The following is a 15992-nucleotide window of genomic DNA, read 5'->3' as shown; positions in this document are numbered from 1 at the left end:
GTCTTTCGTGAGGCGAGCTGAATATCACTTTGTCAGCTCCACGTCAACAGACCAGTGCCTCGAAAGGGTTGCGATCTTCATGAGCTTTCTTCTGCGGTTCCGGGCAGGCTGTCCAAGGGCAGAACCGCACGTCGTCGCTTGCAGACGCGCGCAGGTTGGGGATTGATTGCGTATGCATGATCCAGAAAAAAAGAGGGCCCGGCGTATTCAAGTCTCTTGTCACTCAGGACAAGAGGCGGGCGTAGCGGACAGACAGACAGGGTGGACAGAAGACAAAGACATGCGCAACAAGAGAGTCATCGCTTACAGGCAGGTAAGGTAGATGGACCGAAAGTTGCTTAGAGAAGTGTTGGCTTAGAACTGAAACTCGGACTTGAGCCTCCAATTCCTCCTGGCTTCCAGTGAGAGTCGCCTTCCATCAGATGAGGGCAGCGCCCTATCCCGTTTCCTCATCATTGAAGCGGTCTGTCAGAAGCAAATCGCTAGAGTGGGAGCTTGCAAGCAGCGGATGGCTGAGAGTGCTAAGCTTAGATCTTGCGCCAGACTTCTTTGTACTCTGCCCATTTCTGAAACCCTGCAGAGTATCATTGTTAGCCATCCTGTAGTTCTCATCTCACCTCAGATATTTCTCCTTACCGAGAGATGACAAGACGTTCTCGTCAGACTTGATTCCATCTACAAACATCCCTACCATGCCCCTCTCAGTGAGCGAATGGCGACATGCCAGAAGCAATCTGATCATGACAGAGTCGCGCCGGTTCACCATGTCCGGATCGTCTTCTGGTGTCCTGTCAGCGTAGGATACTTGCGTGGTAACGGTATAACTTGCCTTTAATGCAAATGCATGAAACGCCTCCGATATCTTGCCCAACTGTAGCCGGCCATGGGATATCTGCAGCACATGGGCTGCCGTTGTTGGGGAAATATGTGATGGCTGCCGCAACCAAATTGTCCCCCTCAAGCCCAACGATTACATCGCTCAGATGACAACTGTCTATTGTCTTGGCGTACTGGTCGTACCACCCAAACCCAAACTTCCTCTCTGACTCCCTATTCGCCATGCCGATGATATGGTGGGCGTCTGGAAGCTGGCATGGCCTGAACGATAAACCCGCAGAAGCCAAGTCGGGGGCTGGGGAATCCGCGAATCTCAAGCACCAGTCTGACACGGGTCGGCCTTTCCCAGGCGTAAGCTCGTTTAGTTTCCATCCTCGGTTCTCAAACCACTCGCTGTTGTTGACGGGATCAGGTAAGCCGTAAAGTAACCGTGGGAATGTGCTTCCAATCTGAATTCGGCCGACGCCTCGGATCTTGTTGAGTTTGCTTAAAACTTCATCGTGAAGCATGCGCCCGATCCCTCGACCTCGAAAGTCCTGGTGGGCAATAATGGCAGCAATTGACCCGATAAGTCGGTCGCCGCTGCTATCCGCAAACGTGGTGAATGTTGCGCAAAATCCGACAATTCTCCCACTGCTGGGTTCCCTAATGATGTGGTGCATAGCGTACCCGTCGCGCTTCAATAGCGAACCAAGCACAGCGCGACTGAGGTGGAATTTTGGCGGCAGGGCCGCTAACCACAACATGTGCACTTCTGGAAGATCTCTCTCGTAGTTCCAAGGTTGGATTGGCCACAGTGCTTGGGGCTCAGGATCAATGTCCATATCTGACTCTGTCGTACTTGTCAAGAGGGCCGCAATGGTTTCCAGGTCTGATGCGGAATATCCAGGGCATTGAAGCACTGTTTGAAATCCGAGTTCGTGAATTCGATTGTGTCCATCTTCGGGAAGTTGACAGCACGCCACAAGGGCTGTTGGGCGCTCCTCGCACACTTCTCGAACTATTCCAGCCACTTCTAGCTGGAAAGCACCCTCGTCCGAGGAAAAGCCAGCGAGCACAAATATGACGACTCTGGCTCGTTTGATGAATGCCACATGAGTGCCCGTAATGCCACGGTCTTTGACATATGGTACGTGGCGAATCCATGGGTGTTTCCGCGCAAGTGCCCGGCCGAGGGGCTCGAATGGATCGCTCGTGCTAGTTAGATTCGTTTTTAGAGGAACAACGGCCGGCGTCAGCAGCAGAACCAGCTCCTCGTCAGCTAGAACATTCTGAATGGGGACCAGATCCTGGTGATCCCACAGCAAGGCAGCCGACGAGGTCTGGCTTCGTGAACTTGAACTCGACATCGTCTGTGGCTGTATTCAGTTTGGCGATTTACATGGCCAATTCAAGCTGCAAGTTGCTGAGAACAATGACTCCTTCGGCTGGGTGCGTTCCTCACAAGCCTCGAACCCCCTTGATCAGGAAGCCGGGTTGTCAGCGTCTCAAGAGGATCAGGCGTGTTGAAGCGATATCGAGCGCGGTGGCAAGGTTGTGCACTTGGCTCTTAATCCAGATCCAGGTTTCGCAACTTGAGGAAGGGCCTCCGAAAACGGTGTCTGGCGATAAAGAGCGGCGGCGTAGCTCGCGTAAACCGAGAAAGACGTCTAAGTGGAGACAGTTCACTCAAGGGGTGAACGAGAGTTGAAACTGGGCGGCGGGCGGTCTGCGAATGGAGTCTTTTGTGACGACAACGACCTGTATGGCGTTGCTGGGGCCCCGTGGTTTTGACCGTCCAGACTGATGGAAGAGATCAGGAATGGGTTAGATTAGTGGGGGTAGTTGGGACGAAGGCTCCGGCGTCGATTGGTATCAGCATCAGCCGCCTTGATGCGCCAGGGCTGCAGTGACTCTCCAGTTGCCAGGATGCGCAAGGATACCTGGCCCAGAAGCTCAGCCTCGGGCACGACCGGCTAGAGGTCACGATGAGCGAGACTGTGGGTGGGATCCCAAGAATGATGGATGGCGAGGATCCGTACCGACGGGGAAGGCGACTGGGGAGTCAGGCTGCGCATGCGAGAGGCTGACCGAAGGTAACACGAAGATGCACGTCGGCAGAGCCGGCGAAGCCGTTTGGCAAGGATGGACGAGGTGGGCGTCAGACTCAGCGCGGCCCGAGTACTGCCATGACTCGAGGCGGCAGTTTCCATCATGAGAAGGGAGACGGGCCATGGATCTATCAAGATGCAAGCCGCAGGGGGAATGCCAGCCATTTTTGCTGCCCAGCGGCTTGGAAAACCGTCATTCATTCCACCTGGGCGCTTGTTCTGAAGGAGCGGGAGACGCCCGTTTCGCAGGTAGACATGTCCACTTTTGCCATTCTGAACAGACATGGCAAGAAAAACCGTTGAGGGTCGTACCATGCGCCAATTGAAGCTCCAGAGCACCAGACTGCCATCCCAATCACCTCGATGACGAATCAACCGCGCCCAGGGATCGTATCTACTGTCGAATGGGCATGATTTGGTCCTCCTGCAAGGCGGCTTGGCCGACCGGGGATATTCCCTTCCAGTGTAACGCCGGATGAGGTGGGTTGGGTTGCAAGCAGCAGCGGGTTTGGTCGGCCGATTGAGACATCGGTGACTGGTTTAGGCGCGTGGTGGAAGGCCTTGCGAGATGAGAGGAGGATGAAGTTTCGAGGGTGTCGATGGAGGATTGAAGAAGTTTACAAGAATGACGTTTCTTTGATCCGAGGTAGGAAGGACCGGGAGCCAGGGGAGAAGCGAGCAGCTAGAAGAGGTTAGGGTCCTTCCTTTCCCAGAGGCATGAGCAGGTTGACAGGAGGAAGCCGCGGTATTCATAAGAGGGAAAGAACGGTTGTCAACGGTCAATGACGTGAACGTTTTTGCAGTTTTCAACGCTATCTGCAAGGTGCAACTTAATTTGGACTTCTGACGTAGCTAAAAGCTACCATTGTCGGCTTAAACGACACCAAAGAGATAGGGATTGTCCCTGGCGTAACATCGACGATGGCCTAGCCTACGATCTCGGGAATGCTTGGCTCGACTACATGACTCCAAGTCCAAGAGAGAAGCGAGAACCACCCCTGGCAGCACAGGAATGCCATGTCTTGACAGCCCTTGCCACCCGGAAGTCGAAATAAGCTTCATCGCACTGATCTCCCCGTCTCACGAGGGTTGACAGAGTAACAATGGCACTGGAGTTGGGTCCTGGGGGAAATTGCGGGTAAGCTGGTGGGACTGGAGTCGTGCCTCTCAGCAATCAGGACCGGGTAGTGACCGACTGCAACATCTGCCAAGCCTGCTTCGATGCCTGTTCTGGGCACCTGAAGGATCTTGAACGTTGGCAATCACCCTTTGTTTCTTTTTTTCCCTTTCGTTGCCTGACTGTTTTAACTGAAACAAGGCCCGAGGTTGTCAGCATGTTGATGACGGTTGGGTAGCCCGGCATATGTAATATACTGACGAAACAGCCCATATGTGAGATCAATCAAACCTGCAGTATTAAGGACTAAATTAGGAAGCCCCCTATGCAACAGGAAGTCAAGGTAGCACAGAATTTCGATACCTGATACCGTACGTACACAGTAGGTACGGAGCACAAACAGCGAGCTCAGGCCCCGCCCCGGGAAGCCCCACTTCGTCCTCCGAAAACGCGTCTTCCTTCTCCGACGCGTCTCCCGGGGTGTCCCACCTAATTCACACTCCTCTTCTCCGTGTTCCGCGCCGACTCTTTGCCAGCCACTCCGATCCGGTGCCCGTCGTGTCCTTGCTGGTTGATCACCGACCTGGCAATTAACGGCTGGGCTAAGCCCTTTGTTTGGAAGGCACAGCCCAACTGCTGTGATGATGGAGACCGACACAGATCCCGCCTCGGAGGGCCATGCTGAGCTCCGGCTCTTGGTTGGTGATGTTATTGAGGGTGAGATCATCATCATTTTGCCCCAAGTCTTCCAAACCCATACTTACACTTCAATCAGCCTCTAAATTGCCAGCCAAGTCCCGCACCACCAGCATCAAACCCACTGTCGCCAATCTCACTTCCCTCGCCTACGAATGGGGCATCCTGCCGGACACGCTGGACGACCTCATCAATCTCATCACAACACCAAACCATCTTGACCAAGCAAGTCAAGCTGCCATTATCAGAAATCTCTATCCCATCTCTCCCGTCTCTCGGGATTCCACTCTACGAGTAGTGTCATGCCTCGGCCATGGAAAGCTAAAGCCGTCCCTAACCCTCCAGGCTGCTCTTCTCAAGTGGCTTATCATGGTGCACCATAACCTTGAATCACCTCAAGTCCTCTCTCAAGCTTACCCTGTCCTCTTCAACCTTCTTGATGGTGCTGCTACTCGGTAAGTTTTCCATGGCCGCCAACAATACACAGTTGCTAATGTGCCCCAAGACCTCATCTCAGCCACCTTCTGGCTCTCATCACGCGGAGAAAGCACGTCAGGCCCTTTCGAATCCAGGCGCTGTAAGTCCTAGACCTTTCTTGGATTCGCCATTGTCTAACCTGGCACAGACTCAGTCTCTCGCGGCAAACCGGAAACGACCCTTGCCTGATTGGTCTCCTGAGAGTGTTCAAAGACTACTATCCCGAGGTCATTGTTGGAGAAGCGGTTCGAGGGAAAGCCTCGTCCTTCAAGGTACATCCAAGAGTTCCCATTCTATTACCGTTTCTAACACTCAGTTTAGCACCCAGATCTACAATGGAGAGCAAGGTTGGACGAAATTCAGGAGGCGCATCAGCAACTTGCCCAAGAAGGCACCTCTAAGCCTCGAGATGGTTTCCGAGTTCATCGCACTATCGGTCGTAGCGCGAAGAACAAGCTAGTTCCTATAGTTCACACGTCTCATGCGACAGAGGTACGCAACTTGAAATATTGTTGGCGGCCATTGCTAATGTTATTAGGACTCGGTTACACTCGAGGAGATTGAAAATGCTACCGACTTTGCTAAAAAGATTGACAAGCTGGAGCTGCCTAACCAAATGGTCGCCGTCCTCGTCGACCCCCTTCTTCAGAAACTCATGCTGCTACGGCCCAACGAGGAGTCTGATCAACGGATAGCCAACTGGCTCAACTCTATCCTTGAGGACGTCACGGAAGGATTTGAAAACGAGGAGACACTATTTGATATGATGGATATCTTGCGAGACTACGTGGTATCTGCAAAGGTTAGTCCATTACCTGCCCAGCTCCATTGAACCTATCTGATGCGATGTAGAACCTCCCTCCTCTCCTCCTGAACTTCTTTGCCCACTTCCTCCCTCTGTGGAGCGGCTCCGGGCGTAGTGACTCCATGTTGGAGATTCTATCATACGCCCCCCTGCTAGACTTTCAAGGTTAGTTGCCATCAACAACTACACCACCATATTTCACTAACACTCTCCAGAACTCTATCAGCACATCTTTCAACCGCTGGAAACAGCAATTCTTGACAACACCCCGGAGTCCCAGCTGGCTCTCCTCGCCCTTTACAAGAACCTCCTTCACCACTGGACAGTCATCCTCCAGTCCAGTGACCCCATCCCAAAAAACGCCAGTAAAATTATCACAGACTTGATCAGTCACGCCAACCCTCTGGCACTCGCTCTCATCCAGACACGCCCAACACTCTCTGTCTACTCCGCCATTCTCGATTTTTACGAGCAAAATGCTCGCCTCGTCGGTCACGAGACTCTCAAAAACTACATCCGCATCGAGTTGCCACCCTCTTTCCTCATCTACATCCTCTTCTTTAGCAGCTCCGTCGCCACCGTCTCGCGTATCTGCGCCATCCTCGCCTGCTACAAGAAGGGCTTTGAACTAGCCATGCTGTCCAAGCCTCGCCGTGACAGAAGCCAACTAGTTGACTCGTCGTCATACAATAGAACTTTTGTCAACTTGTTCAACGGCTTCCTCATGGACATGTGCAACTGCTTCTGGCGCGGCCGCGCATTTGGCGATAGCGATGCCAATGCACATGGCTGCATGGTTCCACGGCGTCTCGTCCCCGTTCTGTCTACGTATGTCACTTCCGTGGACAAGACTTTGGCCCTCACCTCGATCTTGTCACTGTCACACTCGCCTGTTCTGTGCCTGCAGAGCATCAAGTGCGTGCGTGATGTCGAGGACGCTGAGATGGACAGCGACGGGACCTTGCGGGCTAGGCACGAGGGACCAGTGACACAGCATAGCCTGGGACAGCTAGCGGCTTCAGGGGGGATACAGCTCTCGTGGCAGAACTACCGTATCAAGGTGTTGGAAACGCTGAGCGCCAAGGAGCTCGCAGGCATCACGGACCTTTTGAAGAATACAATGACAGTTCTGAGAAAGCTCATGGATGGCGAGGGGGGCACAATGCCAACAGGATCTCAGGCGAGTCAAGTCAGGTAGTGTTGTCAGTACTGCGTCATCTCAAGTACCGCTAGAATTTTATGAATCAAGACTTGTCTAGTTGATGTGACCAAAGCCTTTATCCCCTTGGTTGAAATACAGGGTATCAAGTACATGTATCAGAGAATAGAACCCATGAACCGCCATCCAAGCAAAACCTCCATGCATGAAATGTTGAAGAGTATCAAACGCCGTAGAAACCAGGGTTGAGGACTGTTTTCTTTCAAATCGAACGCCATGCATGAGCACCATATACCGTCATCTCCGTCTTCCCTATGTTCCCGCGCCTGAAATGCAGTTGAGTGCCACCCGTCCTTTTTGAACTCCAGGCAAAGACAAATGAAACTCGAGGTGATTGTTAAGAAACCCTCGATGCAGCCGCCCTAGTCATGTCGTGTTTAGACCTCACGCTGCTTGGACTCGTCACCGTAGCCGCCGATCTGGATACCACCGAAGCCGTACGTCTTACCCTCGGGTGCGCGCTTCATATGGCTGCGGGGTCCTCGCTCCTTTCGATCATCTCGTAGCCAGCCCAGGACAAGCTCACCCAGGCGACTGTTGCCAGAAGCGCCCACAGTACCATCAATGGTGGAGAGCATCTTGTCAGCCTCGTCCCATTCCTTGACTGTGCCAAGGTGCATGTGGACGAGGTGACTGGGCCAGCCCGCGAGGTTGTCGAGAATATGAGTAGCGTAGACGATGGTGCACTCTCGGATCTCGGTCTCACGCTTGAGCCAGCCGAGGAACTCGGCGCGGCTGAGGACGTCAAGATCGACCGTGATCTCGTCAAGCAGGAGGATAGTCCAAGGTCGCACGAGACCCATGGCAAGCTGAACGCGGCGGCGCTCACCATCAGAAACGGCGTGCATGCGCCAGTTGGTGTCGACATCGAGCATGGCTACGAGCTCATCCCGACGCTCGGGGTAAGCATCGCCACCGACAGAGCGGAGAAGCTCATTGACACCAATATCGTTGCGAACAATAGGGTTGAGGACCCATTCGAGGCCGAGATAAGTGACACCCTCGAGACTCTCCTTGAAGGGATCAACTCCGCAGATGGAGATGGTGTTGCTGGGTGAGAGACGCTTGCCGGCGAGCAGGCGAAGGAGGGTCGTCTTTCCAGCGCCGTTGGCACCAATCAAAAGAGTTCGTGAGCGCGGAGGCAGATCCAGGGTGATGTTCTTGATACCGGTTGAGTAGTCGGGGAACGTGTACGAGAGGTCGTTGACCTGAATGCGAGGAGGCTTGGGAGGAACAGTCATGATGGGTAGCTGAGATGATCAGGTGAGGTCGTGATAAGGTATGAGAGGGTGATTGATGAGATGATAAGAAGAAAGCTTAAATGTGGAAGAGAACAAGAGAAGAAATACAATCTAGTTTCTACGAGATACTCGTCTATGAGTCGGCCCGATGTTGTAAAGTTGAAGAAACAGAGATTTTCCCCTCCTCATGAAGCATCCCAATTCATCCATTTTGTCCGAATGGCGGGGGGGCCGTCTTCGGGTCATGACCCCGCCGTCCTTCAGCGGTCTCACCGCCCAAATCCAGCACGTCATACAACTAAAAGAGACTCTCGGGGTCCACTGAAGTTGCCCCATCCCACTATCTCGCCGGGGTGGCCCACCTATCCATGCCTGCCCGTTGTCCAGCCACTTTACGCCAACCTTCGTTTCTGACGCGTATCAAGCTTCGGGACGCGTTTTCTTGCATTCAACTTTGACCACCATTCAACGTCGGTTGCGATAACCACGATATCGGGACGCTGTGATATCCAGGTCTTCGACAACGGCATTCTACAGCTTGACTATAGTCAATCCTGCGCCATCGTCGCTGCCCTGCCAAAATGGTCGCACTCGAAGAGGTAGAGGGCAGCCTCCTTCAGAAGCCATCGTAAGTCCTACAAAGCTCCCTTACCGACACCTCATCCAAGATCTCGACTAACAGGATACTCCTACAGCGATGCGGCTCACCGAGTCCCTTCCCGAGTCCCCTCCGCGTACAAGCCCATGCAATCCTTCGCTCTCGACAAGCAGAAATCCTACCAGCAACAATATGGCGACATGTACTTCTTGCGCCTCACAAAGATCAAGCCCGCTGTTGATCAAGTCGCCGAGGCTGCATGGAGTGGTACATCTATCGGTGGCGAGACGGCTCAGCGAGTTGAGAGGGTGCTCGATGTCCGCCAGGGAGAGCTCTGCTGGGTGACGGGCACCGTGTATATGGAGATGCCCCTGAAGCCTAATATTCTCGAGGATGTGTCCAAAGATGTATGATCTCCTCCCAATTGGTCTTGCCCTAACCCCCAAAGCTGACTTGCGGCCACAGCGCTGGATCTCTGCCCCAATCTCGACGCCCAAATACTTCTCCGACGACGACCAGGTCATGCTGGAGGACGAGTCAGGTCGCATCAGGCTAGTTGGAGACTTGCTCAAGTCACTACACCTCGTGACGGGTTGCATCATCGGTGTTATGGGCACCGAAAACTCCAATGGCGAGCTCGAGGTCATCGACGTCAAGTTCCCGGATCTAGCTCCTCAGCCAGAGCGCTGGAGCCTTACCAACGGAACCGGCAAGAAGGCCAAGGGCGAGGATGAGGAAATGGCCGACGCCCCTGAAGGGAAGAAGGGCAACAATAAAGTCGCCATCGTGTCTGGCTTGTCCTTTTCTGGTACCGATGCTTCTTACGCCCTCGAGCTCGACTTGCTCCTCGAGTACTTGCTCGGAGAGGCACTCAGTCCTTCCAGTCAGGCCGACGTCTCGCATATCAGCCGCCTCATCATCGCCGGAAACTCCATCTCAACAACAGACCAAAAACCCCAGGCCGCAGAGGAAGCCCAACCAGAGAAGAAAGCCCACAAAAAGTACGGCTACGACTCCAGCGCCTACAATGCGCTCCCCTCTCAGCTCTTCGACGCTTTCCTTGCTGAACTCCTCCCTTCTATCCCTGTGACGATGCTCCCTGGCGACCAAGACCCTGCCAATGCCAGCTACCCACAACAGCCTGTTCACTCAGCCATGTTCCCCAACTCACGGGTCTATGCCCGTGATCCATCTTCCCCAACGAAGCCAGGGTGGTTTGATACGGTGACGAATCCCTGGGAGGCTGAGGTCGAGGGATGGCGTTTCCTAGGTACTGGCGGTCAGAACGTTGATGATGTTTTCAAGTACGTCGGCAGTGATGATCGCCTGGGCATGATGGAGGCAATGTGTCGATGGCGATGCTGTGCCCCCACTGCCCCTGACACACTCTGTAAGTGCTCAACCTGTGATCATCCGTTCTGCTCAGCTAACACTTTCCAGGGAGCTATCCTTTCCAAGAAGACGACCCATTTGTCATGAAGACGTGCCCACACCTGTACTTTGCCGGATGCCAGCCCCAGTTCTCAACCAAGGTGGCGCACGGCCCTGACGGCCAGTCCGTAAGACTCATCACTGTGCCATCATTTTCGACGACAAAGGAGATCGTGTTAGTGGACACGGAGACACTTGAGGTGGAGAGAGTCAAGATATCAGCCAAGTAAACAGACGAGAGCAGAATAGGAGTTGGAAGGTTTAGAAAATAGGTTGCAAAATACCCCGAATGCATAGGCCAGTTGACCGAGCTACCTAAGCTCTCTTCATCTTCATAAGCAACGTTGTCCCAGAATCTCGTACCCTTGCCCAGCCCAGTTCCCGTTTTCAACGCCTGGTTCTTGAGGATGACCACCATCTTACACAATGCGCCTTTTGATGTGCCAATCGTCCTCAGTTCGGCTCAAACTCAGAGTCCTCGTCTCCCCCATCTTCAGAGTTCCCGTCCGTCTCATCTTCGACGAACCATTCGAAAGCCTCTTCGTCGTCATGCCCGAGGTCGTCATCCGATGCGTCATTCGCGTTCTGGCCGTTCGTCTGGTCGACAGGCTCTTGGACGTGCTTTCTGCAGGCCTGCAAAACCTTGTACTCAAGCTCAGCCAGCTGCCAATTGCACCACCTGATACCCGCCATGCGAAAATCTTGCATGCGACGGTCACCTCTGAACAGGTCGAGCGGCTCTTTGCCTCCGCTTTGGCGGCTGAGCTGCTGCAGCTTTCGGTGCTTGGCGAATCGGAGGTACTGAAGGGGCAACGAGATCTCGCTCCGGACTGGGCCCTCTCCCTCGTTGAGATACTTGTTCCAGACCTTGATAACAATCTTCTCACAAGCGATGCCTTTGAGAGCCGCGATAAGGGCTGAGCCTTGCTGGAAGAAGTTGACAAAGGTAAAGGTACCGTTCTCATATTGAGGGCTGATGACAATCTGCAGGGTGTGGACATTCATCTTGCTGGGGAATTTGGCGAATGTCTTTATCGCCTCGAGCATGAACTCTTGGGTTTGGGCTGAGTGACGATTGTGATCGGCCTGGATGGTCAAGTACCGGAAGTCTTCCCCAAACTTGTCGACGTTGATGGTGCATCTCTCATGCTTTCCGGTTTTCGAAACCCTTCCGGGGTGATAGTCGTCTACTGCAGCCAGCTGCTGGGCCCCTATCATCTGGTGAGATGGTCCAGGGGCATCACGGAGGCGGTACAGGAAGGTGTTCTCTCTGTATAGGATGCTCGTCGCCTCTAGGTTGATTCTTTTGTTCACCCGGAGGATGCGAGTGTCGAGTCCTGGTCTCTCGCGCTCGTAAACACGCTTCCAACCGTCGTAGACGGGGATGGGCTTGTGTGAGACGAGAATGTGGCGGTAAATACCCTCTCTGACCTCTGTGGGCATACCCATCAAGCTTGCCTTCTTGAACTTGGGCTTAGGCTTGGGGATAACCCTGCGCTGGGACCTGGGTTGGGGCTTGGGCGTGGGTCTGGGTCTGACTGGTGTCACATCCCCGGCGTACGCAGAGAAGATGAATGGAGGCGGCGCAACATCGTCTTCGTCAAGTGACTCTTCATTCTCAGATGCGGGGGTTGGAGCTGGAATGGGCCACTCTGGGATGCTGGCCATCAAGATGGCATCGTGAATGTACTGGTCGCGAGGGATGCCGAATTCTTTTTTGAAGTCTTCTGGAAGGGGAGCCTCAACCTCGACAGCAACTTCTTCATCAGAATCGGAATCGGAATTCTGGGAAGAAGTTGGCTGGCGCCGTCTCTTGGCTAGGCGGCTGTTGGGGACTGCCTTTCTCTTGCGGCTTGTGGTGGCCGAAGAGGCATTCGTGGACGGTGTAGAGTTGCGGCTCGTTCGCTGCGAACCTGCCCGGCTTCGAATGGGCAGATTCTCAGAGCGAGCCGCTGTAGGCATGGTTGGTTGTGAAGACCTAGGGGAGTTAGAAAGGAAGAGATAGGGGTAGAGGTTGAGTTGGGGTGAGACGTACCAGGTGTGGGAAGTTGGAAGAGCTGAATGGGACGCGGAATGGTGTAAGTGAGGAGAGGGGGTTGAAGGAACTGTGGAGTTGGAAAGGAGAAAGATGATGGGTGAATGTGTAGGCCGGGGATTGAGGAACTCTTGTTGAAGGCAGTGAACCCTTATGGTCAAATGGCGATGAGGGTAGCCTAAGTGTGAGAACACTTGGGAGGGAAAAGACAGACGGAAATCGAAAAGAAATTAGATGTGCCTGAAGACGATTGTGTCGTAGTGAATTGGGTTGAAGATGTTGAGAGATGGATGAGGATGGTAACGATGAATAGGTTTGGTATGAGCGAGTGGGCTAATCAACCAGATCCAAGCTTGGAAAAGTAATTGGATCGATGAAAGGGGGAAAAACTGAAGACAGACTTCCATCGAGTTAAGAATCTGGCATTTCAAGTGAAGCGATCATGATTCACCGCCCCGTAACGCAGGGTTAGAGTGTCTTTGCCTCCGAAGTGCTTGGAGCTGGAGCACGCATGGACAATAATCAGTAATTCTGACATTGAAGAACGGACAGATATCGTCCAAGTTACATTGATCCAGCCCAAAATGGTTCGTCTTCCCGCCCAGCATCTTCCAACAAACTCTCAAGACTGACTGGAGCCGGCGTCACACTCGTCGGTCATGGATAAATGGCAGGCAGAGTATTCATAGCTTACAATTACGAATCTATCATATTTCAAGTGAATCATAAGTCTTTGTTTCAGTGCTAATGAATGTCATCTCAGTAACTCAATAACTGCTTCCTAGGTTGTCGAAACTGCAAACAAAGAGCCATAGGCAGGTGACACAACACTCCAGTCTGCCTACTTTTATCATCTAAGCCCCATAGAATCAACATTAGCTTCTACGTAGAATAGAAGTCATGCATACCCTGGGGAGTAGACGCCGTTCAAAGTTTGCCGCTATCCAATGTCCACGAAACTACCCAATCAGGCAACGAGCAAACACCATGAAAGACTTGCAACGACAAGTCGATACATCTTGTTTACACCGCAACATCCAACTCAACGGTTCTCAGGCGGTCAGATCTCACAAAAGTCAATCTTGTCTTGGTATACGACCCTGCGTCAGGCACATGAGCCACCACTCGACGGGCGTATTGCGTCCCCTGATCTGGCCGTGATGCGCACTTGCATTCCTATTACCCTATAAGTGACCTCTAATTACCCTATAAAATTTATCCTGTCGTTACCAATTCATTTGTGGTGGTTGCGGCGATACGTTGTTGGGTTCGACGTGACCATTTCCGAAAGCTCGGCTCAAGCGGGGAAGTTGAGGTCACGATGGCTTCAAAGCATCCATTAAGAGAAAACACGAAACTATTACCCTATCAAAATATCATGTGAGAAATCTAAATCAATCTCCCCGCTTTCAGTCAAAGTCAACATCTCATCTGGTGACACAAAGAACACCTTTGAAGAATGAGGTCTCAGAAAGAGGACCCTAACAGGGCATCAAAAGAGGGCCTAGAAATGCCCCAGAATCATCCCGAACATGCGACGTCCACGCCTTTCCAATGTCAAGCGCATGTCAATCCTTCCAGGGCGCACCAATCAAAAAGCGAGCAAAGCATTGGCGAGCGCTAAAACGGGCAGAGTTACGCGGGTGTTGAGGCCCGTTCTACCCGTAAAAGTCGGATACTTTTTAAAGAATTTTCTTATCTTTTGGGTACTTATATAGTACTTGTCTATACAAAGTCACTACTTGCCCCTGCTGATCAAATTAGAGCCACTTGGATAGACTTTTTTATTCTTCGTTTTGTTGTTAGTAACGGCTTCTTTCGGGGTTCACATTCGGACGTGTCCGGCCGAGAGCGAAGACCAAGACCCATATACACCATCCATCCACTATACAGATATATCAACCTGCTCCCTTCACAGCATTCGACTTGCGATTTCAACACATTTTCAACTTATTCATAACTACTCAAGTTACTCATAATGGGCTCTCTCGACGTCGATGCCAAACTCCCCTGGATCAAGACACCATGCATCCCAAGCCCCCAACTATCAAAAGTAGCAGGCTGGTAAGTCCTCTTTACCTACAATCACTAGATCTACAACTCACTCTGTATCTAGCAACGTCTACCTCAAACTTGAAAACCTGCAGCCGTCAGGCTCCTTCAAGTCCCGTGGCATCGGCAACCTCATGACCCGGGCCGCCGCCTCGGCTCCGGGCCCGGTGCACTTTTACTGCTCGTCGGGCGGCAACGCCGGCCTCGCCTGCGCCACATCGGCCCTCTCGCTCGGCCAGCCTGCCACCATTGTCATCCCCCACATCACCTCTCAGCTCATGAAGGATAAGCTGCTAGAGCTCGGCGTTGAGGTCAAACAGGTTGGCAAGAATTGGGCTGCCGCTGATAAGTATCTTCGTGAGGAGCTGTTGGCCAATGATCCTTCGGGTGTTTATGTGCCCCCGTTTGATCATCCTCATGTATGGGATGGAGCTTCAACCATTGTTGATGAACTACGAGAGCAGCTTGACGTGCCTATCGACGGCATCGTGTGCAGTGTTGGAGGCGGAGGTCTAGTCAACGGCCTCATGCAGGGCGTCGAGGGTCATCAATGGACAACCACAAAGCCAACCGTGCTCGCGGTCGAGACAGTAGGCGCCGACAGCCTCAACGCCAGCGTCAAGGCTGGGGAACACGTAACGTTGCCCGAGATGGCCTCGATAGCAACATCCCTAGGCGCCACGCGTGTGTCGGAGCAGACTTGGAAGTGGAGCCAACACCCGAGCGGCACGATGAAGAGCCTGGTCGTTTCTGATGCTGATGCCGCCATCAGCTGCGTGCGGTTTGCAGATGATGGAAGACATCTCGTCGAGGTGGCATGCGGAGCGACTCTGGCGATTGCTTACCGTGGGGACTTGCGAACAATCCTTGGCAAGGACTTGTCTGACGAGGAATGGAGCAAAAAGAATGTCGTCCTGGTGGTCTGCGGCGGGTCCAATATCACTCTGGGCATGTTACAGACATACAAGGAAAAGTACCAAGCAGAGTCCTCCATCAAGGTGTAAAAAGCCTTGTTGTTGACTCACGAGACAATAGATTGGGTGAACGCTCAGTCAGATGCGAACCTGGCGTTACAGCTCAGGCATATTCAAGAGGGAAAAGAGATAGGACAAGGCAGATCAGGGTCGTTTAAACATGTGATTTAGGTCTAGCGTTGAAATTAAAACCCGCCTCTCGTACAACATATGCTTGAGCAATATGCTTAATATAGAGCCACGGCGGTAATCTCAGACACCTCTGCACTGCATGTGGAAACGTGTGAAGAGCGCAGCCTCAGCCAATATTGACCAGAAAAGCCTCCAACTCGTTACAGGCTGCAGGGCTGACGGCCACCCGCCAGGGCCTTCTTCAGCCGTTCAATAGTGGCGTCTGGTGGCGTTCCAGCAAAGGCCCGT

General features: G+C 52.9%; 6 protein-coding genes across 6 annotated transcripts; 3 read left to right on the top strand and 3 right to left on the bottom strand.

Annotated features, from left to right (window-relative positions):
* Positions 1 to 791: 791 nt before the first annotated feature.
* NECHADRAFT_48659 (uncharacterized protein) lies at positions 792 to 2186 on the bottom strand (the record flags this gene model as incomplete). The annotated part of the gene is made up of 1 exon (XM_003049976.1): positions 792 to 2186. One exon carries the CDS (start codon positions 2184 to 2186, stop codon positions 792 to 794), a length of 1395 nt encoding a protein of 464 aa, XP_003050022.1.
* Positions 2187 to 4688: 2502 nt separating this feature from the next.
* On the top strand, positions 4689 to 7220 carry NECHADRAFT_49005 (uncharacterized protein; the record flags this gene model as incomplete). The annotated part of the gene is made up of 7 exons (XM_003050349.1): positions 4689 to 4761; positions 4820 to 5195; positions 5366 to 5489; positions 5539 to 5709; positions 5756 to 6019; positions 6070 to 6187; positions 6238 to 7220. 7 exons carry the CDS (start codon positions 4689 to 4691, stop codon positions 7218 to 7220), a joined length of 2109 nt encoding a protein of 702 aa, XP_003050395.1.
* Positions 7221 to 7226: 6 nt separating this feature from the next.
* Positions 7227 to 8610, bottom strand: NECHADRAFT_101582 (uncharacterized protein). The gene has a single exon (XM_003049975.1). The coding sequence runs from the start codon at positions 8480 to 8482 to the stop codon at positions 7619 to 7621; it is 864 nt and encodes a 287-aa protein (XP_003050021.1). The 5' UTR covers positions 8483 to 8610; the 3' UTR covers positions 7227 to 7618.
* A 453-nt stretch (positions 8611 to 9063) lies between these two features.
* Positions 9064 to 10741, top strand: NECHADRAFT_48719 (uncharacterized protein; the record flags this gene model as incomplete). The annotated part of the gene is made up of 4 exons (XM_003050348.1): positions 9064 to 9110; positions 9178 to 9487; positions 9546 to 10470; positions 10521 to 10741. The coding sequence occupies 4 exons, from the start codon at positions 9064 to 9066 to the stop codon at positions 10739 to 10741; spliced, it is 1503 nt and encodes a 500-aa protein (XP_003050394.1).
* A 223-nt stretch (positions 10742 to 10964) lies between these two features.
* Positions 10965 to 12473, bottom strand: NECHADRAFT_84701 (uncharacterized protein; the record flags this gene model as incomplete). The annotated part of the gene is made up of 1 exon (XM_003049974.1): positions 10965 to 12473. The coding sequence occupies one exon, from the start codon at positions 12471 to 12473 to the stop codon at positions 10965 to 10967; it is 1509 nt and encodes a 502-aa protein (XP_003050020.1).
* A 2051-nt stretch (positions 12474 to 14524) lies between these two features.
* On the top strand, positions 14525 to 15602 carry NECHADRAFT_84700 (uncharacterized protein; the record flags this gene model as incomplete). The annotated part of the gene is made up of 2 exons (XM_003050347.1): positions 14525 to 14610; positions 14663 to 15602. 2 exons carry the CDS (start codon positions 14525 to 14527, stop codon positions 15600 to 15602), a joined length of 1026 nt encoding a protein of 341 aa, XP_003050393.1.
* Positions 15603 to 15992: the final 390 nt, after the last annotated feature.

This window comes from Fusarium vanettenii (assembly GCF_000151355.1).
Source record: "Fusarium vanettenii 77-13-4 chromosome 9 genomic scaffold NECHAsca_6_chr9_2_0, whole genome shotgun sequence".
In the NCBI taxonomy this organism is placed as follows: Eukaryota; Fungi; Ascomycota; class Sordariomycetes; order Hypocreales; family Nectriaceae; genus Fusarium; species Fusarium vanettenii.
This window is presented reverse-complemented; position numbering and strand designations above follow the sequence as displayed.

Excerpts from the sequence above, each read along its gene's own strand:
- NECHADRAFT_101582 (XM_003049975.1), bottom strand. The coding sequence starts at position 8,482 with ATGACTGTTCCTCCCAAGCCTCCTCGCATTCAGGTCAACGACCTCTCG.